General features: G+C 63.2%; 1 protein-coding gene across 6 annotated transcripts in view; it reads left to right on the forward strand.

Moving 5' to 3' along the window:
• The window catches only part of SHANK1 (SH3 and multiple ankyrin repeat domains 1), a 45,907-nt gene that overhangs the window by 10,225 nt on the left and 11,914 nt on the right, over positions 1-23,768 (forward strand). For 3 of the 6 annotated variants that reach the window (XR_012898868.2, XM_075914878.2, XM_075914879.2), the window contains exons 5-16: positions 357-465; positions 576-727; positions 4,526-4,693; positions 11,203-11,319; positions 11,400-11,477; positions 12,760-12,826; positions 13,288-13,579; positions 13,895-14,079; positions 14,914-15,027; positions 15,402-15,477; positions 22,554-22,636; positions 22,879-23,003. Coding sequence is in view for 5 of the 6 variants with exons in the window: in XM_075914878.2 (XP_075770993.2) it covers positions 357-465; positions 576-727; positions 4,526-4,693; positions 11,203-11,319; positions 11,400-11,477; positions 12,760-12,826; positions 13,288-13,579; positions 13,895-14,079; positions 14,914-15,027; positions 15,402-15,477; positions 22,554-22,636; positions 22,879-23,003 (1,566 nt within the window). In the remaining variant the exon portion in view is untranslated. Of the gene's footprint in view, positions 1-356; positions 466-575; positions 728-1,083; positions 1,108-1,195; positions 1,260-1,679; positions 1,698-4,525; positions 4,694-11,202; positions 11,320-11,399; positions 11,478-12,759; positions 12,827-13,287; positions 13,580-13,894; positions 14,080-14,913; positions 15,028-15,401; positions 15,478-22,553; positions 22,637-22,878; positions 23,004-23,768 lie in introns of those variants that run through there. The other 3 variants (XM_089770165.1, XM_089770166.1, XM_075914881.2) reach the window with 3 other exon arrangements.

Raw genomic sequence — 23,768 nt, forward strand, 5'->3', positions numbered from 1 at the left:
TGTCCTCCCATTGTCTCTCCCTATCTCTCCTTGCTCCCAGGTCCCCCCACTGCAGTCCCCCTCTCTGCCCCCAATCTCACCAGTCCACATCAGCTGGGTACCAGGGCTGGGACCAGCTCTGTGGTTCTCCCGTCGGGACGGCCTGCTCCAGCCAGCCCGGTGTTTAATCCCAAGGCAAGGAACCCAACGCCCCAGTTCCTGCCCACCCCGCCTGCCCCGTTCCACCCGCTGTCGTCACCCGGCCGCTGTCCTGAGAACAGGCTGCCTGCGTGTGATGCAGCCCCGTAGCCGTCTCCCCCCATCCCCGCCCCTCCCCAGGCTCTCACCTCTCCCTGCCCCCCGCCCCCACCCCACAGACTGGCCTGAAGAAGTTCTTGGAGTACGTGCAGCATGGCGCAGTGGAGAAGGTGGCGCGGCTCCTGGACAAAGGCCTGGACCCCAACTACCACGACTCGGACACGGGAGGTGAGTGCCGGGATGGGGGCTGCATGTGCAGGCAGCGGGGGAGGGGGGCTGTATTTGTTCAGCTTTCCCCTGCCTCGGTGATGCCGCTATGCTCTGCTCCTCCCCTGCAGAGACTCCGCTGACGCTGGCAGCCCAGTTGGAGGGCACCGTGGACGTGATCCGGCTGCTCTGCCTCGGGGGGGCTCACATCGATTTCCGGGCCCGGGACGGAGCCACCGCACTGCACCGGGCAGTGTGCACCCGGCGCTACACGGCCCTGACGGTACAGACCCCCTGCCGCCCGACCCCTCACTGCACTGCACCGGGCGGTGTGCACCCGGCGCTACACGGCCCTGACGGTACAGACCCCCTGCCACCCGACCCCTCACTGCACTGCACCGGGCGGTGTGCACCCGGCGCTACACGGCCCTGACGGTACTGACCCCCTGCCGCCCGACCCCTCACTGCACTGCACCGGGCGGTGTGCACCCGGCGCTACACGGCCCTGACGGTACAGACCCCCTGCCACCCGACCCCTCACTGCGCTGCACCGGGCAGTGTGCACCCGGTGCTACACGGCCCTGACGGTACAGAGCCCCTGGCGCCCGACCCCTCACTGCGCTGCACCGGGCGGTGTGCACCCGGCGCTACACGGCCCTGACGGTACAGACCCCCTGCCGCCCGACCCCTCACTGCACTGCACCGGGCAGTGTGCACCCGGTGCTACACGGCCCTGACGGTACAGACCCCCTGCCGCCCGACCCCTCACTGCACTGCACCGGGCAGTGTGCACCCGGTGCTACACGGCCCTGACGGTACAGAGCCCCTGGCGCCCGACCCCTCACTGCGCTGCACCGGGCGGTGTGCACACGGCGCTACACGACCCTGACGGTACTGACCCCCTGCCACCCGACCCCTCACTGCACTGCACCGGGCGGTGTGCATCCGGCGCTACACGGCCCTGACGGTACTGACCCCCTGCCGCCCGACCCCTCACTGCGCTGCACCGGGCAGTGTGCATCCGGCGATACACGGCCCTGACGGTACAGACCCCCTGCCGCCCGACCCCTCACTGCGCTGCACCGGGCAGTGTGCATCCAGCGCTACATGGCCTTGACGGTACAGAGCCCCTGCCGCCCAACCCCTCACTGCGCTGCACCGGGCAGCGTGCACCCGGCGCTACACAGCCCTGCCCCCTGACTCCTCACTGCGCTGCACTGGCAGTGTGCCCCCGGCGCTACACGGCCCTGACGGTACAGACCCCCTGCCGCCCGACCCTCACTGCGCTGCACTGGCAGTGTGCACCACGCGCTACATGACCCTGATGATACAGTCAGCCGTCATCTGCTCCCCAATCTCTCCCAATGCTGCATGGCCCAGATGGGGAGGAGCATGCCTGAAGGATCTGTGTGGAGAGCAGGTGCAGTGTGGGCCAAGGCAACATGTGCAGTGTGGGCACAATATGAGGATGCAGTGCCTGCTCCTGAAGCAGTGTGCAGATACAGTGTCGCTGGGGAGAGGGGCTGCCATGGATGAGCGTGGGTGCAGTGTATGCTTAGGTGGGGCCCAGGCAGTCTATGGGGGCAGTGTGTGCACAGTCAGTGGGCAGAGTGTTACAGTATGCATTGTTGCAACGCACGTGCAAGTGCGGTGCTGCACAGTACAGTGAGCAGTGTGCGGCAGGCAGGCAGTTGCAGTGTGCATTGTTGCAGTGTGTGCACAGTACAGTGAGCAGTGTACGGCGGGTAGGCAGTTGCAGTGTGCATTGTTGCAGTGTGTGCATAGTACAGTGGGCAGTGTGCGGCAGGCAGGCAATTTCAGTGTGCATTGTTGCAGTGTGTGCACAGTACAGTGGGCAGTGTGCAGCGGGTAGGCAGTTGCAGTGTGCATTGTTGCAGTGTGTGCACAGTACAGTGAGCAGTGTACGGCGGGTAGGCAGTTGCTGTGTGCATTGTTGCAGTGTGTGCACAGTACAGTGGGCAGTGTGCGGCAGGCAGGCAGTTTCAGTGTGCATTGTTGCAGTGTGTGCACAGTACAGTGAGCAGTGTGCAGTGGGTAGGCAGTTGCTGTGTGCATTGTTGCAGTGTGTGCACAGTACAGTGGGCAGTGTGCAGCAGGTAGGCAGTTTCAGTGTGCATTGTTGCAGTGTGTGCACAGTACAGTGAGCAGTGTGCAGTGGGTAGGCAGTTGCTGTGTGCATTGTTGCAGTGTGTGCACAGTACAGTGAGCAGTGTACGGCGGGTAGGCAGTTGCAGTGTGCATTGTTGCAGTGTGTGCACAGTACAGTGAGCAGTGTGCAGCGGGTAGGCAGTTGCTGTGTGCATTGTTGCAGTGTGTGCACAGTACAGTGAGCAGTGTACGGCGGGTAGGCAGTTGCAGTGTGCATTGTTGCAGTGTGTGCACAGTACAGTGAGCAGTGTGCAGCGGGTAGGCAGTTGCTGTGTGCATTGTTGCAGTGTGTGCACAGTACAGTGGGCAGTGGGTAGGCAGTTGCAGTGTGCATTGGTGCAGTGTGTGCACAGTACAGTGGGCAGTGGGTAGGCAGTTGCAGTGTGCATTGTTGCAGTGTGTGCACAGTACAGTGGGCAGCGAGTAGGCAGTTGCTGTGTGCATTGTTGCAGTGTGTGCACAGTACAGTGGGCAGCGGGTAGGCAGTTGCAGTGTGCATTGGTGCAGTGTGTGCACAGTACAGTGGGCAGCGGGTAGGCAGTTGCAGTGTGCATTGGTGCAGTGTGTGCACAGTACAGTGGGCAGCGGGTAGGCAGTTGCTGTGTGCATTGTTGCAGTGTGTGCACAGTACAGTGGGCAGCGGGTAGGCAGTTGCAGTGTGCATTGGTGCAGTGTGTGCACAGTACAGTGGGCAGTGGGTAGGCAGTTGCAGTGTGCATTGGTGCAGTGCGCATGCCGTGTGGGCAAAGTGGCTGAGGGCAGTGCGCGACGATGCGGCGAATCTCGGTCTCTTTCTCCCTGCGTTGTGCATTATCTAGCGGAGCAGTCACTTTGCTATAGCTGGGGAAGCCCTTTCGGTGTCTGGGACCTCACTTCTTAATGCTGTCAGATCTGCAGGCTGACTCGGGGGCCTTCGAAATGTGCTGTGCCTTTTGGGGGGAGGGGGAAGGGGTCCGAAGACACTTCCCCCCTCCCCGAAACACCCCAGCAGTTCTTAAGGTCGACAGAGTCTACCAAAGTGACTTACCCCTAGACACATGTAGTGGACACAAACCGTACCGTGGCATCCCCTGGCTGTCGGAGGTTTGGGCATGGCGGCATTCGTTGCTCGGAAAGGGCATGAGGCTCCCCCAACCAGCCCAGTCCCTTTGTCTCGAGATATAGCGTGAAACATGCCGATGCAGTGTGCCAGCATGGCAGTGTGTGGGCAGTCTGGAGTGTGCAGTGCATATGCAGTGTGGGCGGGTTGAGGGCAGTGCGGGGTGGACGCTGGGCAGTGAATCGTGTGTGTATGGTGCATATGCAGTATAGTGTGCCAGTGCCTGTGGTAGTGAGTGCAGTGTAGTACATGTAGTGATAACTTGACGTGCAGTGTGCAGTGTGTGCTATACAGTGAGCGCTGCCACAATGGGCATGCAGCAAATGCAGTGTGGGCTGATACACTGCATACACAGATGCAGTGAGGGTGTTCTGTATATGCAGTCAATGCAGTGTATGCTGTACAATGCGTATGGAGGAGCATGTGCTGCCACAGTGCATATGCAGTGTTTCTTTTGTGGTGTGTGAGACGCAGTGGATAGCCTGCATGTGTGTGTTGTGCAATGCACATGGAGTGTGTGTTGTGCAGTGTGGGCATGCAGCAAATGCGGCAAGCGTTGGTGCAGAGCCTGCTGACAGTGTGTGTGGATGCAGTGCACACATTGTGTGTGCTGACGCAGTGCGGATGCAGCCTGGGCTCCACAGTGCATATGTCGTGTGTGGTGCAGTGCGCGGAACACAGTGTGGGTGCTGATGCAGTGTGGCTGCAGTGCACGGTGCAGTGTGTGCTGCATGCACGGACCCAATGGCTGTACAGTGTCTGCAGTGTCCACCCCATCTCACTTCCCCATATCTTTGCTCCTCGCCTCCCCAGGCGCTACTGGACCTTGGGGGCTCGCCCAACTACAAGGACCGGCGAGGCCTCACCCCCCTGTACCACACAGCCATGGTGGGGGGCGACCCACGGTGCTGTGAGCTGCTGCTCTACAACCAGGCGCACATCGGAACCGTGGATGAGAACGGCTGGCAGGAGATCCATCAGGTGAGTGTCTGCCAGCAGGGACACCCCTTTGGCTAGAGACAACCTTGGACAGGGAGCCCTTCGACGGGGCCCTTCCCGTCAGACCCCTTGCCCAGTGGGGCCACTGGCATGTCAGAAAGCCAGGTGCTCCAGAGGGAAAGAACAGAACAGGACAACGTATTGAGTGCTCTCAGGTCCTGGCAGTCCGAGGTTTAGGGACACCCGGAGACAGGCGTTACCTCCCTGGTCATCTTGGCTAGTAGCCAATGCTAGAGCTAGCCTCCAAGAACTGGTCTCATTCTTTTTTGAGCCCGGCCTTCGCAGCATCCTGCAGCAAGGAGTTCCACAGGTCGACTGTGCGTTGTGCCAAGAAATACTGCCTGTGGATGGCTTAAAACCCCCTGCCTGTTAATTTCAGTGGGCAACCGCTGGTTGGTGTGTTACGTGAAGGTGTAAGTAACGCTTCCCTCTGGCCTTTCGCCACGCCGTTCAGAGATCCCTGCCGTATCCCCGGCGCGTCTGTAAACTGTGCGGTCCCAGTCTTGCTCATCTCTCCTGGCGCGGAAGCGGTTCCCCACCCTTGCTCCTTTTTGTTGTCTTCCTCTGTGCTTTTTCCAGTTCTAGACCATCTTTTTGGAGATGGGGGGGACCAGAACAGCAGGCGGTTTTCCAGGCGTGGGCGGACCACCGGTGTATAGAGCGGCTTTGGGATGTTTTCTGTCTTCTCGTCCATCCCTTTGCTACTAGGCCTTAACACCCCATTTGCTTTTTGGACGGCCGCTGCCCATAGTTGCATCTTGTCTGCCAGTTCCGTGCCCTGTCACCCAGTTTTATGAGAGCCCTTTTGCGCATCTGCTTTGGACGCAATTCTCTGCAGTCACTGGGCAGAGTCTGCAAACTTTGCCCCCGCACTGCTGGCTGACTCTTTCTTCCTACCCAGCCTTTCCTACCTTTTAACCGTCTGAAGAGGTGGGTCCCATCTACCTGTTTTGTTAGTCTTGAAGGTGCTGCTACCATGGGTTCCCAAACTGGGGGGCGTGCCCCCCTAGGCATGAAGAAATTCCAGGGGGGATTCGAGGTGAATCAGCCCCTCCCCCATCAATATTCCTACCCCCAAGAAAGAGCTCGGTTCCTCCGTCCGCTCCGGTGCAGGGCAGACTTCAAAATGCCCGCTCTGCTCTTAAAAGGGCAATCTTTTTCTTTTTTTTTTAAAACAAGTTTTGCTGCATTTTTCTTTTTAGATCCCGGTCAGTTCCTTTTGTTGAGGGGGAAAAAGGTGTCTTCGGACCCCTTCCTCCTCCCCCCAAAAGGCACAGCACATTTCGAAGGCCCCCGAGGGGGAAAAAAAAACGTGTTGCTGCTATTTTTTAGGGGGGAAGGGCGTGAAGATGTCTCAAAAATCAAAAAGGGGGCGTGATGCCGAAAAGTTTGGGAACCACTGTGCCTGGAAACACTTAAACACCAACGAATCGTCTAGTTACAGACTCACCCGGCTTCCCCTCGGGAGCTTCTGTTAGTCTCCCTGGGCATGTCTACACACAGAAATTATTTCGAAATAACTACAGTCGAAATACGAACTCCCGGAATAACACCATCGAAAGAGCATGTCCCCACTTCGGGGGAGCCGCGACACGGGTCCCAGGCAGGCTCCCGTACTGTGGACACACCACCTCGCCGTAGAGCTCCAGGAAGCGCTGGGAAGTCCTTCCTTCGAATGAGTCGGGGGGGGGGGGCGTTATTTCGAAATAGCAGCAGCGGAAGGTGCGTCTACACGGCAGCCGTCGCTCGGAAGAAGCTACGCAAGTTGAGCCAGGCCAATTGCGTCGGTTCTTACGAGTTCATTTTGAAATAGCTTATTTTGAAATCTGGCGCTGTCCACCTGTGACGGCGCGTCGGGGGGCACCCGACCCTGCACCCCCGTCCGCAGCCAGATTGACTCTCAGCCAGCCAGTAGAGTAGCGTAGAAGGGTTGCTTGGTTCAGTGACACAACGTAGCATAGGATCGGTGTTAGCACAGGCACCGATCCCAGACAGCCTTATTCCTCTCGGGGGGGAGGGCTCACGGGCCCTGAACCCCCCTTTGTGCTCTCAGTCCCCTCTCCTTATCCTGCCTAGCTGAGACTGCCCCCCCTCCCCAGCCACTGCTCACTCGCCCAGGCAGCCCTGCCTTCTCCGTTAATCATCGAATCCTAGGACTGGAAGGGACCTCGAGAGGCCATCGAGTCCAGTCCCCCGCCCTCACGGCAGGACCAAGCACTGACTAGACCAGTGGTTCCCACGCTTTTCGGCATCACGCCCCCCTTCTTGATGTTTGAAAAAACCTCCCCCCCCCGACAAAAAAAAAAAGCAGCAAAACTTGTTGAGGAAAAAAAAAGAAAATGAGCGGGGGAGCAAAACTTGACGGGGGTGGGGAGGCTGGGTTGCCTCATGCCCCCCCCCTGGAATTTCTTCACAGGAACCCATGGACTAGACCATCCCTGATAGACATTTATCTAACCTGCTCTTCAATATCTCCAGAGATGGGGATTCCACAACCTCCCTGGGCAATTTATTCCAGTGTTTGACCACCCTGACAGGAACTTTTTCCTAATGTCCAACCTCAACCTCCCTTGCTGCAGTTTAAGCCCATTGCTTCTTGTCCTGTCCTCAGAGGCCAAGATGAACAAGTTTTCTCCCTCCTCCTTGTGACACCCTTTTAGATACCTGATAACTGCTACCATGTCCCCCCTCAATCTTCTCTTTTCTAAACTAAACAAGCCCGATTCTTTCAGGCTTCCTTCATAGCTCATGTTCTTTAGACCTTTCATCATTCTTGTTGCTCTTCTCTGGACCCTCTCCAATTTCTCCACATCTTTCCTGAAATGTGGCGCCCAGAACTGGACACAACACTCCAACTGAGGCCTAACCAGCGCAGAGCAGAGCGGAAGAATGATTTCTCGTGTCTTGCTCACAACACACCTGGTAATGCATCCCAGAATCATGTTTGCTTTCTTTGCAACAGCATCACACTGTTGGCTCATATTTAGCTTGTGATCCACTCTGACCCCTAGATCCCTTTCCGCCATGCTCCTTCCTAGACAGTCGCTTCCCATTCTGTGTGTGTGACACGGATTGTTCCTTCCTGAGTGGAGCACTTTGCATTTGTCTTTATTAAACTTCATCCTGTTTACCTCCAACCATTTCTCCAATTTGTCCAGATCATTTTGAATTCTGACCCTATCCTCCAGAACAGTCACAACCCCTCCCAGCTTGGGATCATCTGCAAACTTAATAAGCGTCCTCTCTATGCCAATATCTAAATCGTTGATGTAGATATTGAACAGAGCTGGTCCCAAAACAGACCCCTGCGGAACCCCACTTGTTATACCTTTCCAGCAGGTATTTATACCTTTCCATTGTCCTGCTTCCAGGCCCAAGGTGTTATCTGCTGTCACTTGGGCCTCAGGAGGTGAGAGACTGAACATACTTCCCCAGTGAGTCATACCCAGCCTCCCCCTCCTCATGCAGCTAGTGCTGCAGGGCCTGGGGAAACTGAGGCACACTTACACCCACACACAGCATTGCTACAGGGCAGCATAGGACAGTAGGCTCACATAGAACCCCGTGAGACAAACGGCGAATGCGACGCCAGAGCACACACAGGATGACAAAAGCGGACAGCACCCCCACGACATCACACCACCCCGTGCCAAATTTCGAAATAGAGCGCTATTCGGAACCGTCCCTGGCTCCTCGTGCAACGAGGTTTACAGGGATGCCGGAGTAGCATCCCCCTTGTATTTTGAAAGAACTGTGCCAGAATGAGCGGCATGGCCTGAGGACAGCGGAAGTACAGAATATAAGAACGTAAGAACGGCCGTTCTGGGTCAGACCAAAGGTCCATCTAGCCCAGTAGCCTGTCTGCCAACAGTGGCCAGCACCAGGTGCCCCAGAGGGGGTGGACCAAAGACAGTGATCAAGCGATTTGTCTCCTGCCATCTCTCTCCAGCCTCTGACAAACAGAGGCCAGGGACACCATTTCTATCCCCTGGCTAATAGCCTTTTATGGACCTAACCTCCATGAAATTATCTAGCTTCTCTTTAAACGCTGTTATAGTCCTAGCCTTCACAGCCTCCTGCGGCGAGGAGTTCCACAGGTTGACAACACGCTGTGTGAAGAAGAACTTTCTTTTGTTATTTCCAAGTGACTCCCTCGTGGAAACCAGGGCGAAGGTGCCACAGGACTCCTGGTTGTTTTTAAAGTTACAGACTAACAGGGAGACTTCTTACCTTTTCACCAGCTACAGATCCCGCTCACGCCCCGACTGGCTGCTCTGCTCAGAGCCGCCGGGGAGAGACCTTGGCAAAGACGTCCGGAGGGTCCCAGTGCGTGATACCCACTGGGCCCCTTGCCCGGCCGTGTTGGGCCCCCACCCAATGCCAGTCGCTCGGCCAGGCGGGACTGCCCCGTACAAAAGCTGCATGGACTCTTCCTCCTACAGACCTTGCTCACCTCCACGGCGGGTCGTTCTGGTCTTTACTGTCCTTTCAACCCGTTTGCTACCGAAACGGGGCTCCGGCCTGGCATGGCCGGGATCCCCACCGGAGCCTTTTTTAACCCCCCAAGGTCGCCTGGCGCAGCGGCTGGTCTAAGCACCTCACAGTCCGCTGTTCTGCAGTTTCCCATTTGACTTTCTTCTGAAGGCTTGGGGGCTTGTCAGCTGGCCCTGGCGATGTGGAGCTGTTGACTGGATTCGTTTGTGCCAAACCCACCGCGCCGGGCACCTTCACTGGGACGGTTCCTCAGACTGGTGGGACTCTGCCTCCCGGCCTCTGCAACAGAGATCAGTGCAGAGAATTCACGCCGCCACTGCGGTAGCCCCTCGACCGGCCAGCCCTCTTGCTTCTGAGGTGCTTTTTTTGAGTCTCTTGCAAGTGGCTCTTCAAATCCCAGCTTGGCCTGCCTGGTTATCCTTTTACACTTGCCTCGCAAGCCTTGACGTCCTGTTCTGTTTTCCTCCGGAGGGCTTGACTTCCAGATGTCTCTTTGTCTCTACTCTTTCTTGGAGGCGTAGCCGCAGTGGCACGTTTGGGCTTCTTTTGCCGTCGTGTTTTTCTTAAATCGGGGAGTTGAACACAGAGCGTGTGAGCCCCAGTGACGGCGGTTTGCAAAAAGCTGCCTTGCAGTTTGCAGGCGTTTCACTCTCACCGCTGTCCTATGGAACTGCCTTCCCAGAGCTCGCCTCATGGCCGCGGGCGTTCCCCTGTCTGCAGGTAAATGCAGCCATGGTAGGTTTGTTTGGCGTGTTCTTCTCTCCGAGGCCGGGAAAGTTAATTCCGTCACCTTGCGGGCCAGATCCCGTGTGCCATGTAGGGCGAAATCAAGTCTCGCCTCTCCCCGGTGGGTCTCTGAATCAGCTGCTCTAAGACGCAGCCCTTCGTGGGGGCAAGTTGTTTCATCTCGGCAGTGTCGAGAGGTGACGGGCCCAGTCAGAATGGGGGGGGTTGAACCCCCCCGGTATTATTGGGTTTTCTCTTTGTGGTGTCTCTGATCCAGAAGGCTGCGGTCTCCTCCTGCAGGCCGGGGCTCGATGGGACGGTTTGCGTCACTGAAGATTTTCTACTAAACTTTGACACTGGGGTTTCTGTCACACATAGCCCCCTCCCCCGCCCCCGGCACCACTTGCTCTAGCACTCCTGCCCCTCTGCACCTGCCACCCCTTTGGGGAGACCCTCTTGTGATGGGGGGGGCTGTCTGAGCTGTAACCCGGGGTTCCCCTGCGTTGTGATGAGTGATTCCCACTGACTCACCCATGGGTGGATTGGCCCAGCCTGAGCAGGTAACAAGGCTCTCCCCAGAGGGACAGACAAAGGGGGGAGGCGGGGACGGGCACCTGGCTGGGGGCAGGGCTGGGAGGGAGGCGGTGGCTGGCTGGGAAACAGGAAGGGAACAGACTAAGCCGGGTGCTGAGGGTTGGGGGGCGATGGATCCCCAACCCCAAGGGGTCTGAGGCTGCCTGGCCCTGACTCCTGTAGCCACGTCACGTCCGTGCTGTACCCTGGAGGAGCAATAGCCCCCCGTTCTACTGGCGGGAGGAGTCTGCTCTGGCTGCTACGGGGGGGCAGGATCAGGGGGACCCCGACGCGCCGTCATACCTCTCCCCTAGCCTGGCTCACTCAAAGAGGATGCCCCCCTCCAAAGAGAATCCACCCAGCCTAACCCCTTGCAGTGGGGCCATGCCCCCAGCCAGATCCCCCCCCCCCCCGGCTGGGGTCACCTTCGTGATGGGGCCTGCCCTTGATAGGAGCCCCCCAACCTTCCCACAATTTGTGGGGTAATGTTCCCTCTATTTTGTTCCCATCCACGTGTGGAATGAATTTTGTTCCATGCACCGAGGCATGGGTGGATGCGCACCACCCATAGAAACACAGGCTGCTGGCCGTGGGTGCTCTGCGAACCAGCCGGGCGGCCCCTGAATCTCCCCTAGGGGTTTGTCCCAGTCAGCCCCCGTCTTTGGTGACACCCCCTGGTATTGCCCCCCCCTCCCCAGGCTTGTCAGCACGGACACTCCCAGCACCTGGAACATCTGCTGTTCTACGGGGCCGAGCCAGCGGCCCAGAACGCCTCGGGGAACACGGCGCTGCACGTGTGCGCCCTCTACAACAAGGTGCGTGTGCGAGATCCCCCCCTGCACCCCCGCTCCCCTCCCCCAACCCCCTCCCCATCTCACGCCCCCTCGTCCCGCAGGAGAGCTGTGCCCGCATCCTGCTCTACCGTGGCGCCAACAAAGAGATCAAGAACAACAGCGGCCAGACACCCTTCCAGGTGTGTGTGTGGGGGGAAGAGGTGCAGGGTGGGGCCATGCGGGAGGGAGGCAGCGGGGTGGGGCGCAGGGTGGGGCATGAGGTGGGGGCACAGGGTGGGCGCGGGAGGGAGGGAGGCAGTGGGGTGGGGGCGCAGGGTGGGCGCGGGAGGGAGGGAGGCAGCGGGGCGGCAGCAGTGGGGCGGGTACAGGAGGGAGGCGGCGGCAGCGGGGTGGGTACGGGAGGGAGGCAGCGGGGTGGGGGCGCAGGGCGGGTGCAGGAGGGAGGTCGCGGGGCGGCGGCAGCAGGGCGGGTGCAGGAGGGAGGCAGCGGGGCGGGTGCAGGAGGGAGGCAGCGGGGCGGGTGCAGGAGGGAGGGAGGCAGCGGGGCGGGTGCAGGAGGGAGGGAGGCAGCGGGGCGGCGGCAGCGGGGCGGGTGCAGGAGGGAGGGAGGCAGCGGGGTGGGGGCGCAGGGTGGGTGCAGGAGGGAGGGAGGCAGCGGGGTGGGGGTGCAGGGTGGGTGCAGGAGGGAGGCAGCGGGGTGGGGGTGCAGGGTGGGTACAGGAGGGAGGCAGTGGGGTGGGGGCGCAGGGTGGGTACAGGAGGGAGGCAGTGGGGTGGGGGTGCAGGGTGGGTACAGGAGGGAGGCAGTGGGGTGGGGGTGCAGGGTGGGTACAGGAGGGAGGCAGTGGGGTGGGGGCGCAGGGTGGGTGCAGGAGGGAGGGAGGCAGCGGGGTGGGGGTGCAGGGCGGGTGCAGGAGGGAGGGAGGCAGCGTGGTGGGGGCGCAGGGGGGTACAGGAGGGAGGCCGCGGGGCGGCGGCAGCGGGGCGGGTGCAGGAGGGAGGCCGCGGGGCGGCGGCAGCGTGGTGGGGGCGCAGGGGGGTACAGGAGGGAGGCAGCGGGGTGGGGGTGCAGGGTGGGTACAGGAGGGAGGCAGTGGGGTGGGGGTGCAGGGTGGGTACAGGAGGGAGGCAGTGGGGTGGGGGCGCAGGGTGGGTGCAGGAGGGAGGGAGGCAGCGGGGTGGGGGTGCAGGGCGGGTGAAGGAGGGAGGGAGGCAGCGGGGTGGGGGTGCAGGGCGGGTGCAGGAGGGAGGGAGGCAGCGTGGTGGGGGCGCAGGGGGGTACAGGAGGGAGGCAGCGGGGTGGGGGTGCAGGGCGGGTGCAGGAGGGAGGCTGCGGGGCGGCGGCAGCGGGGCGGGTGCAGGCGGAGGTGCCTGGGGGGGGGCTGCCTGGCTCGAGGCCCGCGGGGTCCGGGGCCAGGGGTCGCAGCCGCCTGATCCAGCCCCTGCCCCTGCCCCCTGCAGGTGGCCGTGATTGCTGGGAACTTCGAGCTGGGCGAGCTCATCAAGAACCATCGGGACGCTGACGTGGGTGAGTCGGGGGGTCCCAGCGTTTGTCCCCCACAGGAGCCCCACCCCCACCCAGGCCCCGCCCCCAGAGCCCCTCCCCCTCGAGATTCAAAAGCCAGGCGTGGGACCCCGGAGATCAGGCGCCCCCCCTTTGCTCTGGGTGCTTTGACGTGTTACCCCCTGGCCTCTCTCCATGGGTCGGCGCCAAATGTACCGGGGCGTGGCCCAGACCCCCAGCTGCTGGAGAGCTCACCCCACAGCTGCCCCACCCCCGCTCTGCGTCCCATGCCCTGCCCCCAGCCCTACCTCTGCCCCTCCTGCAATCCTGGGGGCTCTTCGGCCCTTCTCCCAGGCCTGGGGGTGGCCAGGGGGCCCCCCTCCCCAGAGAGGCGGGAGGAGGCCCTCCCGCTGCCCCTGGGGGTGGGGTCCGCTTGGGGGTAGCAGGGGAGTCCCCATCTCGGGGCTCCGCCCCTGTGCCTGCAGTCCCGTTCCAGGAGTCCCCGCAGTACGCGGCCCGACGCCGAGACGGGGGGCGCAGCCTGGCGCTGCCCCACCTCCTGCTGCGCGCCAACAGCGACACCAGCATGAACGTGCCCGACTGGCTGCTCTACGGCTCCCCCGCCGCCCCCCCGCCGACCACCATGGCCGTGCAGGCCCCCAAGATCACCACAGGCACCCTGCGCAGCGCCAGCAGCCCCCGCGGTGCCCGCACCCGCTCCCCCTCCCGTGGGCGCCACCCCGAGGACGGCAAGAGGCAGCAGCGTGGGCGGCCCAGGTAGCCGGACGCCCGGGTTCTCCTGGCTCTGGCAGGGGAGCGGGGGCTAGTGGTTAGAGCAGCAGGGGCTGGGAGCTGGGCTGGGCTCTCTCCCCAGTACCAGGAGAGGAGTGGGGCCTAGTGGTTAGTGTAGGGTGCTGGGAGCCAGGATGCCTGGGTTCGCTCCATGGCTCTGGGAGGGTGGTAGGGCTAGTGGTTAGAGCAGGGGGCTGGAAGCCAGGACTCCAGGGCTCTGGGATGGGGGGAGTCTAGTGGTTAGAGCTGGGGAGCTCGGCCTCCTGGGGTCATGCCTTCTCTGTCCCTCTTCCTCTGCAGCTCCAGCGGCTTCCCCAAGGAGGGGGGGGCGGGGGCGGGCACGGGGGCGGGCGGGACGCTGGGCAGCCGGGGGATGAAGAGGAAGCTGTACTCGGCCGTGCCCGGACGCACCTTCATGGCCATGAAGCCCTACCAGGCCCAGGCGGAGGGGGAGCTCTCGCTCAGCAAGGGCGAGAAGATCAAGGGTAGGTCCAGCAGGGGGCGGGGCCCCGAGGGCGCAGCGCTCCCCTCGCAGTGCGGTGGAGGGGGGGAGTACGGGGCGGGGTGCAGAGGTTTTGGGGCCCGTGCCCAGTGTTGAGGGGGTATGGGGGGCACAGGGGGGCTCAGAGGGTTTGGGCCCTGCACTCCCCATGCAGTGCTGATTGTGGGGGACTGATGGGGGCACAGGGGGCAGACTAGGGCGCAGGGGGCATATGGAGGTGGATAGGAACATGGGGCAGATGTGTCTCCAGGGGCTTTGGGGTGCCGTGCTCTGACCCCCGCTCCCTGCAGTGCTGAGCGGGGGAGGGGCGATGGAGTACAGGGGGCAGGGGGCTTTGGGGTGCCATGCTCTGACCCCTTCTCCCTGCAGTGCTGAGCGGGGGAGGGGCGATGGAGTACAGGGGGCAGGGGGCTTTGGGGTGCCGTGCTCTGACCCCTTCTCCCCGCAGTGCTGAGAGGGGGAGAGGCGATGGAGTGCAGGGGGCAGGGGGTTTGGGGTGCCGTGCTCTGACCCCTTCTCCCCGCAGTGCTGAGTGGGGGAGGGGCGATGGGGGGCAGGGGGTTGGGGTGCCGTGCTCTGACCCCCTCTCCCCACAGTGCTGAGTGGAGGAGGGGCAATGAGGTGCAGGGGGAGGGAGGCTTTGGGGTGCCATGCTCTGACCCCCTCTCCCCGCAGTGCTGAGCGGGGGAGGGGCGATGGGGGGCGGGGGGGTTGGGGTGCCGTGCTCTGACCCCCTCTCCCCGCAGTGCTGAGCGGGGGAGGGGCGATGGGGGGCGGGGGGGTTGGGGTGCCGTGCTCTGACCCCCTCTCCCCGCAGTGCTGAGCGTGGGCGAAGGCGGATTCTGGGAGGGGCAGGTGAAGGGCCGGGTCGGCTGGTTCCCTTCGGACTGCGTGGAGGAGGTGCCCACCAGGACACAGGAAGGGAAGCAAGGTACGACCCCCCCCCCGCGCCCCCCTGCAGGGCTGGCCCCCCTCCCCCCCAACCACTCCCACCTTCCTCCCCTCCCCCGCTTTCCCCGTCTGCCCCCAAGGGTCCCCTTCCTGACTGGTGCCCCCCAGGGCCTCCTCCCCAGCAGACCCCTTGGGGAGGCCATGGGGTCCACGCTCCCCCCACGCTACCAGCACCTGGCCTCTGCTGACACCTGGTGGCTGAGGAGGGAAGTTTCTGGGGGGAGCCCTGGGCATGGGGGGGGGCAGAGCTTAGCAGGAGTGTGGGGGGACGGTGCAGGGAGAAGGCGCATGGGGGGGGTTACGTGTGGGGAAGGGGCCTGGTGTGTGCCCCCCCTCACTCCCCGTCCCTCACAGACACGCGGAGCGACAAGGCCAAGCGACTCTTCCGCCACTACACGGTTGGGTCCTACGACAGCTTCGACGCCCCCAGGTGAGCCCCCCGGGTGACAGCCCCCCTCTGCCCCCCCCATGCCACCCCCTGAGTCACACACCCTGTGTGCCACTGATGGGGCCCAAGCAGGAGGGGCCCCAGCTCTGGGGGGTCAGGCTGGGGGAGCAGTGGATTTGGGAGGACAAAAGTCGGGGGTCGGTGCTGGCGTGTGGCTCGTGGTCAGGGGTCGGTGCTGGGGGTCAGGGGCTGGTACTGGCATGTGGCTGGGGGGTCAGAGGTCGGTGCAGGGGGTCGGGGCTCTATGGCACCTGAGACCCCCCCAGATCCTGGACCCCCCGGTTGGGGAAGGGGCCCCGGGCTGGGAGCCAGAAGACAAGTTCCGCATGGGGCAAGTTTCTGTCCCCTGTTGACTCCTGGGTTCTACCCCAGATCCCCCCACGGGCTGCAGATGTGGGGTTCCCTGCATCTCATGTCCAGCCTCCAAGGGCATTGGGGTCCCTGCCCCCTTTCCCTGGCAGGGCCCATCGGCCGCTCACCATCTGTCGGCACAGATGGGACCCAGCAGGGCCCCCCCCGAATCTAATATTGGGAGGGGAGTGAGAAATGCTGCTTTCACTGCCCCCCAGTACCCCCACTCCTGCCCGCAGCCCCTGCCAGCCCTGCCCCCCAGCCCCATCAGTGCCCCACACTCCCGACCCACAGCCCCTGCCAGCCCAGCCCTGCCCCCGAGTGCCCCCACTCCTGCCCCACAGCCCCTGCCAGCCCAGCTCTGCCTCCCAGCCCTGCCGGTGCCCCCCACTTCTGCCCTCAGCCCCTGCCGGCCCAGCCCCCCAGCCAAGCAGTGCATTCACCTTGATTTGCTCTGCACTCCCCCCCACCCCCCCAAGGACTCGGCTCATCCCGTTTCGGGCGCAGGGACGGGCGGGGAGCTCTGCACCACATCCCGGCGAACGTCCTTGAGCCCAGCGGGGACGCGGCGCACGGGCTGCGGGTGCGGCGGGGCGCCCGGCAACGCGGGTGTCACTTGGGGGTCCGACGTCCCCGCCCCGGACGCCCTCTTTGCACCCGCGTGTGCCCACCCCCTCCTCGCACCACGGGGCTCGTGACCCAGTTTGTGTGCACACACTTGGTGCAAAGGATTTTCCAGCCGCGCTCCAGGCCAAGGGCGGCCACGTCCCACACCTGTGGGGCGCCTGGCCCCCGGGGCCCCTTCTCCTGGCGCCGGGGGACGGCCGGTGGCCATGGAGGCCAGGGGGCGGGGGGCCGCCGGGAGCACGTGGGCGCTGCGTTGACCCAGCAGGGTGGCGAGATGGTGCCCGAGGTGTCTGGGTGAGTGGGGCTGGGGGGGATGGGGTGGGGGCACAGGGTGTGTAGGCTGGGGATGGGGGGGGAAATGTGAGGGGGGCTGTGGGGGAGGAAGCTCTGGTACCTGCCCTGCTCGCATGTGACGGGGGGGGGGTAGGGGCCGGGGTGGGCAGAGTCCGGGGGTTCAGTGTCTGGAGAAGGGAGAGAACTGGGCTCAGAAAGCGCGGGGGGGGGGGGGCGCCCTGACCTTGTGTGACGGGGGCAGGGGGAGCAGCCGGTGCAGGGGGGGGGGCGGTGCATGAACCTGGCACCCCCGGCACTGAGCAGAGATGGGGGCCCCTTGCCTGGCCCGGGGAGGGGGCCTCTCTGGGGAAGGGGGGACTCTGGGTAGCCGGGTTCCGGGCCCCTCGCTCGGTGCTGAGACGCGGCCCCCGTGGGGAGGGGCGGGGGCTGGGCTCCGGGGACCCCTCTCCCTCTGCGCCTCCGTCTCCCCGCAGCCTCCCGCCCGGCAGCGCGCCCGGGCTGCGGCGCCGAGGGGGTTAACGGAGCCGGCCAGCCGGAGCGCAGCGGCGGGGCGCAGCGTCTCTGCCTTGCGCGTCCTGCCACCCCCCTCCCCCGCCCCCCAGTCCCGGCGCTGCCCGCCCGGCTCCGGCCCCAGCTCGCAGCCGGTGGGGGCCATGATGTGAGTATTGGGGCCCCCCCGCGCCGCCCCCCGCGCCCGGTCCCCTCCTAGCATGAGGCAGAGCCTGGGGCGCGATGCGGGGACCCAGCCCCCGCTCTCGTCCAGCTGGCCCGCGCTGGGGCCTCGGCGCCGGAGCGTCTGGTACATCTACAGGTAGGGCCCCCCTGCGCGCCTTCCCGGCGCAGCGCCGCGCAGCGCCCCCTCCCCTCCCCGCGCCGCGCAGCGCCCCCTCCCCCCGCTCCAGCGCCGCCCGCCATTCACAGCCAGCGCGCTCCATTCACTCCAGTCATTCATCCCCCGCGCTGCTGCGCACCGGGGGGCGCGCGGCGCAGGCTCCGCGCAGCCTCGGCGCAGCGCAGCGCGCCTCCCCCTGCGCCCCCCCCCCAGCTCAACCGCGGGCCTCTCGGCCTGGGCTCTGCGCAGCGGGGAGGGGGGGGGGGAGTAGAGACACGTAGGGAGCGCGGTGTGTGTGTGTGTGTAGCTGCGTGTGCATCCCTTGCCGGTGGTGTGTGGAAATAGGTGTGTGGGTAGCCGGTTGTTTGGGAGAGCAGGTGTGTGTGTGAATAGGTGTGTGTCCATCATTGTGTGTGTACCTAGCCAGCAGCGTGTGTGCGGCTCCATGTGTGTGTACCTAGCTGGTTGTGCGTGTAGCTGTGCGTGGGAACATAGCCAGTTGTCTGTGTGTGGGAACGTAGTCAGCTGTGTGTGTGCAGCTGATTGTGTAGGTACTAGCCAGTTGTGTGTGTTGCTCTGTCTGTACTACACTGTGCCAGCTGTGTGTGTGTGTGTGTATTTATACCCTTTAATGTGCTGTATAGAACTAGTTGTGTGTAGCTGTGTGTATGTGAAGCGTTGTGTGTGCATATGTAGCCAGCTGTGTGTGTGAAACCAGGTCTGGGTGTGTAGCTGTGTGCGCATATATGTAGCCAGCTGGGTTCGTGTTGCTGTGTGTGTACCTGTGTGTGTGTACATATCCAGCTGTGTGTGTGTACATAGCCAATTGTGTGTAGCAAGGCCTGTGTTTGTGCAGCTGTGTGCGTGTGTGCGCGCTGCCAGGTCTGTGTCTGTGTTTAGTTCTGTGCGTGTCCTTGCACGCAACCCCTGTATGTGTGTATTCCCGTGCCCCGTGTGTGGCTTGGCACCCATTCTCATGCGTTATTTTGCCCCCCTCCTGCCAGCCTACCTCACTCTCCCTTGCCTCCGTGTCTCTGGGGCTGCAGCTCCTGCTTAATCGAGTTGTGGGGGAGAGCCGTGTGCATGTGTGCGCTTCTAGGGAGGGATGTGTGCGTGTGTGTACCCTGTGCAGGGGCGGGGGGGGTGTGTGAACACCCCAGAATACACACGTCTCGGGGGCGTTGCAAGTATGCGACTGATGGCAGAGGTGGCTGCCTGGGGGCATGGCAGGACCGGAAGGAAATGCAAATCCTGGGTCCCCTAGGGACACCGTGAAGGGCGAGACTCCCTGGAGTTACAGGGGGCTGCCAGTGCCCCGGGGGGAGCCTGTTACCCAGGGGATCAGGAAGCCGCTGAGCTGCGAGGACACACTGCAAGGAGCAGGGACAGGCGGGTCGGGGATAGCCAAGTTCACTGCACGCTCATGGATGTGTGGTGGGAGTGGGCAGTGCACGCTGCAAACGGAGTGGGGCTATGCAGTTCCAGTGTGCGCAGGGGTGGGTGCGCTTGCAGTGTGAGTGCACTGCATGCAGTGGGGATCTGGGATGACAGCGCATGGCGTCTGTGTGAGTGCCCTGCACACAGGCTGGTCCTGTCCCTGCAGTGGCTGCAGGGCCGCCATGTTCCCTACAGTCTCTGGGTGAGGGCACTGCATGCAGAGGATGCCCTGCATGGGGGTCTGTGATTGCACTTCGAGTTGGGGGGATTGTGGTGGCTGTGCAGGATATCTGTGACTGTAGCTAGAACACACTGCACAAAGAGATTGCAGTGCGAGCACGCTGTACTAGTCTATGACTGCAGTGGGTGCACTCAGGGGTGTGAGGGTGCCACATGTAGTGTACGGGGTCTGTGAGCAGAGAGTGTGAATGCACTGCTCGTGGTGTGTGTGTCTGCCCTTGCAGTGGGATGCAGGGATACTGTGATCCCTGCAATCACAGAGTGAGTGCCCTGCACATGGGGGGAAGCAGAGTTGATCGCAGTGCGAGTACACTGCGTGCAGGAAGGAGGAGATCGCAGTGCGAGTACACTGCGTGCAGAAAGGGGGTGATCACAGTGCGAGTACACTGCGTGCAGGAAGGAGGAGATCGCAGTGCGAGTACACTGCGTGCAGGAAGGGGGTGATCAAAGTGCGAGTACACTGCGTGCAGAAAGGGGGTGATCACAGTGCGAGTACACTGCGTGCAGAAAGGGGGTGATCACAGTGCGAGTACACTGCATGCAGGAAGGGGGTGATCACAGTGCGAGTACACTGCGTGCAGGAAGGGGGTGATCACAGTGCGAGTACACTGCGTGCAGGAAGGGGGTGATCGCAGTGCGAGTACACTGCGTGCAGGAAGGGGGTGATCGCAGTGCGAGTACACTGCGTGCAGGAAGGGGGTGATCACAGTGCGAGTACACTGCGTGCAGAAAGGGGGTGATCACAGTGCGAGTACACTGCGTGCAGGAAGGGGGTGATCGCAGTGCGAGTACACTGCGTGCAGAAAGGGGGTGATCACAGTGCGAGTACACTGCGTGCAGGAAGGGGGTGATCACAGTGCGAGTACACTGCGTGCAGGAAGGGGGTGATCAAAGTGCGAGTACACTGCGTGCAGAAAGGGGGTGATCGCAGTGCGAGTACACTGTGTGCAGGAAGGGGGTGATCGCAGTGCGAGTACACTGCATGCAGAAAGGGGGTGATCACAGTGCGAGTACACTGCGTGCAGGAAGGGGGTGATCACAGTGCGAGTACACTGTGTGCAGGAAGGGGGAGATCGCAGTGCGAGTACACTGCGTACAGGAAGGGGGTGAGTGCAGTGAAAGTACACTGCGTGCAGGAAGGAGTGATCACAGTGCGAGTACACTGCATGCAGGAAGGGGGTGATTGCAGTGCGAGTACACTGCGTGCAGGAAGGGGGTGATCGCAGTGCAAGTACACTGCGTGGAGGAAGGGGGTGAGTGCAGTGTGAGCACACTGCGTGCAGGAAGGGGGTGATTGCAGTGAGAGTACACTGCGTGCAGGAAGGGGGTGATTGCAGTGCGAGTACACTGCTTGCAGGAAGGGGGTGATTGCAGTGCTAGTACACTGCAGGCAGGAAGGGTGATCGCAGTGCGGGAACACTGCATGCAGGAAGGGGTGATTGCAGTGCAAGTACACTGCAGACAGAAAGGGGGTGAGTGCAGTGTGAGTGCACTGCATGCAGTGGGGATCTGGGATGACAGCGCATGGCGTCTGTGTGAGTGCCCTGCACACAGGCTGGTCCTGTCCCTGCAGTGGCTGCAGGGCCGCCATGTTCCCTACAGTCTCTGGGTGAGGGCACTGCATGCAGAGGATGCCCTGCATGGGGGTCTGTGATTGCACTTCGAGTTGGGGGGATTGTGGTGGCTGTGCAGGATATCTGTGACTGTAGCTAGAACACACTGCACAAAGAGATTGCAGTGCGAGCACGCTGTACTAGTCTATGACTGCAGTGGGTGCACTCAGGGGTGTGAGGGTGCCACATGTAGTGTACGGAGTCTGTGAGCAGAGAGTGTGAATGCACTGCTCGTGGTGTGTGTGTCTGCCCTTGCAGTGGGATGCAGGGATACTGTGATCCCTGCAATCACAGAGTGAGTGCCCTGCACATGGGGGGAAGCAGAGTTGATCGCAGTGCGAGTACACTGCGTGCAGGAAGGAGGAGATCGCAGTGTGAGTACACTGCGTGCAGAAAGGGGGTGATCACAGTGCGAGTACACTGCGTGCAGGAAGGAGGAGATCGCAGTGCGAGTACACTGCGTGCAGGAAGGGGGTGATCAAAGTGCGAGTACACTGCGTGCAGAAAGGGGGTGATCACAGTGCGAGTACACTGCGTGCAGAAAGGGGGTGATCACAGTGCGAGTACACTACATGCAGGAAGGGGGTGATCACAGTGCGAGTACACTGCGTGCAGGAAGGGGGTGATCACAGTGCGAGTACACTGCGTGCAGGAAGGGGGTGATCGCAGTGCGAGTACACTGCGTGCAGGAAGGGGGTGATCGCAGTGCGAGTACACTGCGTGCAGAAAGGGGGTGATCACAGTGCGAGTACACTGCGTGCAGGAAGGGGGTGATCACAGTGCGAGTACACTGCGTGCAGGAAGGGGGTGATCAAAGTGCGAGTACACTGCGTGCAGAAAGGGGGTGATCGCAGTGCGAGTACACTGTGTGCAGGAAGGGGGTGATCGCAGTGCGAGTACACTGCATGCAGAAAGGGGGTGATCACAGTGCGAGTACACTGCGTGCAGGAAGGGGGTGATCACAGTGCGAGTACACTGTGTGCAGGAAGGGGGAGATCGCAGTGCGAGTACACTGCGTACAGGAAGGGGGTGAGTGCAGTGAAAGTACACTGCGTGCAGGAAGGGGTGATCACAGTGCGAGTACACTGCATGCAGGAAGGGGGTGATCGCAGTGCAAGTACACTGCGTGGAGGAAGGGGGTGAGTGCAGTGTGAGCACACTGCGTGCAGGAAGGGGGTGATTGCAGTGAGAGTACACTGCGTGCAGGAAGGGGGTGATTGCAGTGCGTGCAGGAAGGGGGTGATTGCAGTGCTAGTACACTGCAGGCAGGAAGGGTGATCGCAGTGCGGGAACACTGCATGCAGGAAGGGGTGATTGCAGTGCAAGTACACTGCAGACAGAAAGGGGGGTGAGTGCAGTGTGGGTACACTGTGTGCAGGAAGGGGGTGAGTGCAGTGTGAGTGCACTGCAGGCAGAAAAGGGGGTGAGTGCAGTGTGAGTGCACTGCATGTGGGGAGGGATGATGGCTGTGCCGGGGCCCTGCATGCGGGCAGAGGGAGATTGCAGTGGGAGCGGCGGCCATGTGCAGCCAGGTCCGGGCTGTCGCCAGTGCCCCTGCAGTGCAGCCAGGGTCTGCCGTGGCAGTGTGGGGCAGGGGCAGGGGAGGGGGCAGGGTGATGAGAGCTCACGAGCCCCTCTGACATCCCCCCCCACGTCTCTTGCAGTGACTACATCATTAAGGAGAAGACGGTTTTGCTGCAGAAAAAGGACAACGAGGGGTTTGGTTTCGTCCTGCGGGGAGCCAAGGGTGAGGGGGCCGCCGGGACGGGGGAGCAGGGGCTGGGAGGCAGTGGGGAGGGGGAGAATGGGCCTGTCCATGGGTGGGAGTTCTTAGCGGGAGGCGGGCTGTCGGGGGGCGCCCATGCCTGGAGCTGCCCGGAAGGGGCCCATGCGGGGTCTGCCCTGCAGTGGAAGGAGCTGCACTGGGGAAAAGGGAGGGGCCCAAATCTCCCTCCCATCCCTGCCACTGACCCCGCGCTCTCCCCACAGCGCAGACCCCCATCGAGGAGTTCACGCCCACCCCGGCCTTCCCTGCCCTGCAGTACCTGGAATCCGTGGATGAGGGGGGCGTGGCCTGGCGTGCCGGCCTCCGCATGGGGGACTTCTTGATCGAGGTAAGGGGAGTGAGGGGAGGGCGGCGGCGGGCGAGTGGGGGGGCAGCGGGTGGGAGCGAGGGGGGGTGGCAGCAGGCATGCGGGGGGGGCAGCGGCGGGCGTGCAGGGGGCAGCGGGCGGGAGCAAGGGGGTGGCGGTGGGCGCACGCGGGGAGGGTGGGCGGTGGCGGTTGAGTGAGGGGAGGCAGCAGCGGGCGGGAGCGAGGGGAGGGGCGGCGGGTGGGAGCAAGGGGAGGGCAGCGGCAGCGGGCGAGCGGGGGGCAGCGGGCGCACGAGGGGAGGGTGGCGGCGTGCGTGCGTGCGAGGGGAGGGCGGCGGCGGGCGGGCGAGGGGAGGGGAGGGCGGTGGCGGGCGGCGGCGGCGGGCAGGCGCGCGAGAGGAGGGGCGCCAGGGAAGGGCGGTGGCGGCAGGGAAGCGCGCGAGGGGGGGGCGCCAGGGGAGGGTGGCGGCGGCAGGCGGGCGCGCGAGGGGAGGGCGGTGGCGGGCGGGCGAGGGGAGGGCGGCAGCGGGTGGCAGCGGCGGGCGCGCGCGCGAGGGGAGGGGCGCCAGGGGAGGGCGGCGGCGGCAGGCGGGCCAGGGGAGGGCGGCGGCGGCGGCAGGCGGGCGGGCCAGGGGAGGGCGGCGGCAGGCGGGCGGGCGGGCAAGGGGGAGGGCGGCGGCAGGCGGGCCAGGGGAGGGCGGCGGCGGCAGGCGGGCGGGCAAGGGGAGGGCGGCGGCGGCGGGCGGCAGCCGGGCGGGCGGGCAAGGGGAGGGCGGCGGCAGGCGG

The sequence above is a fragment of the Pelodiscus sinensis genome, chromosome 18 (genome assembly GCF_052426305.1).
Source record: "Pelodiscus sinensis isolate ZL-2025 chromosome 18, ASM5242630v1, whole genome shotgun sequence".
In the NCBI taxonomy this organism is placed as follows: domain Eukaryota; kingdom Metazoa; phylum Chordata; order Testudines; family Trionychidae; genus Pelodiscus; species Pelodiscus sinensis.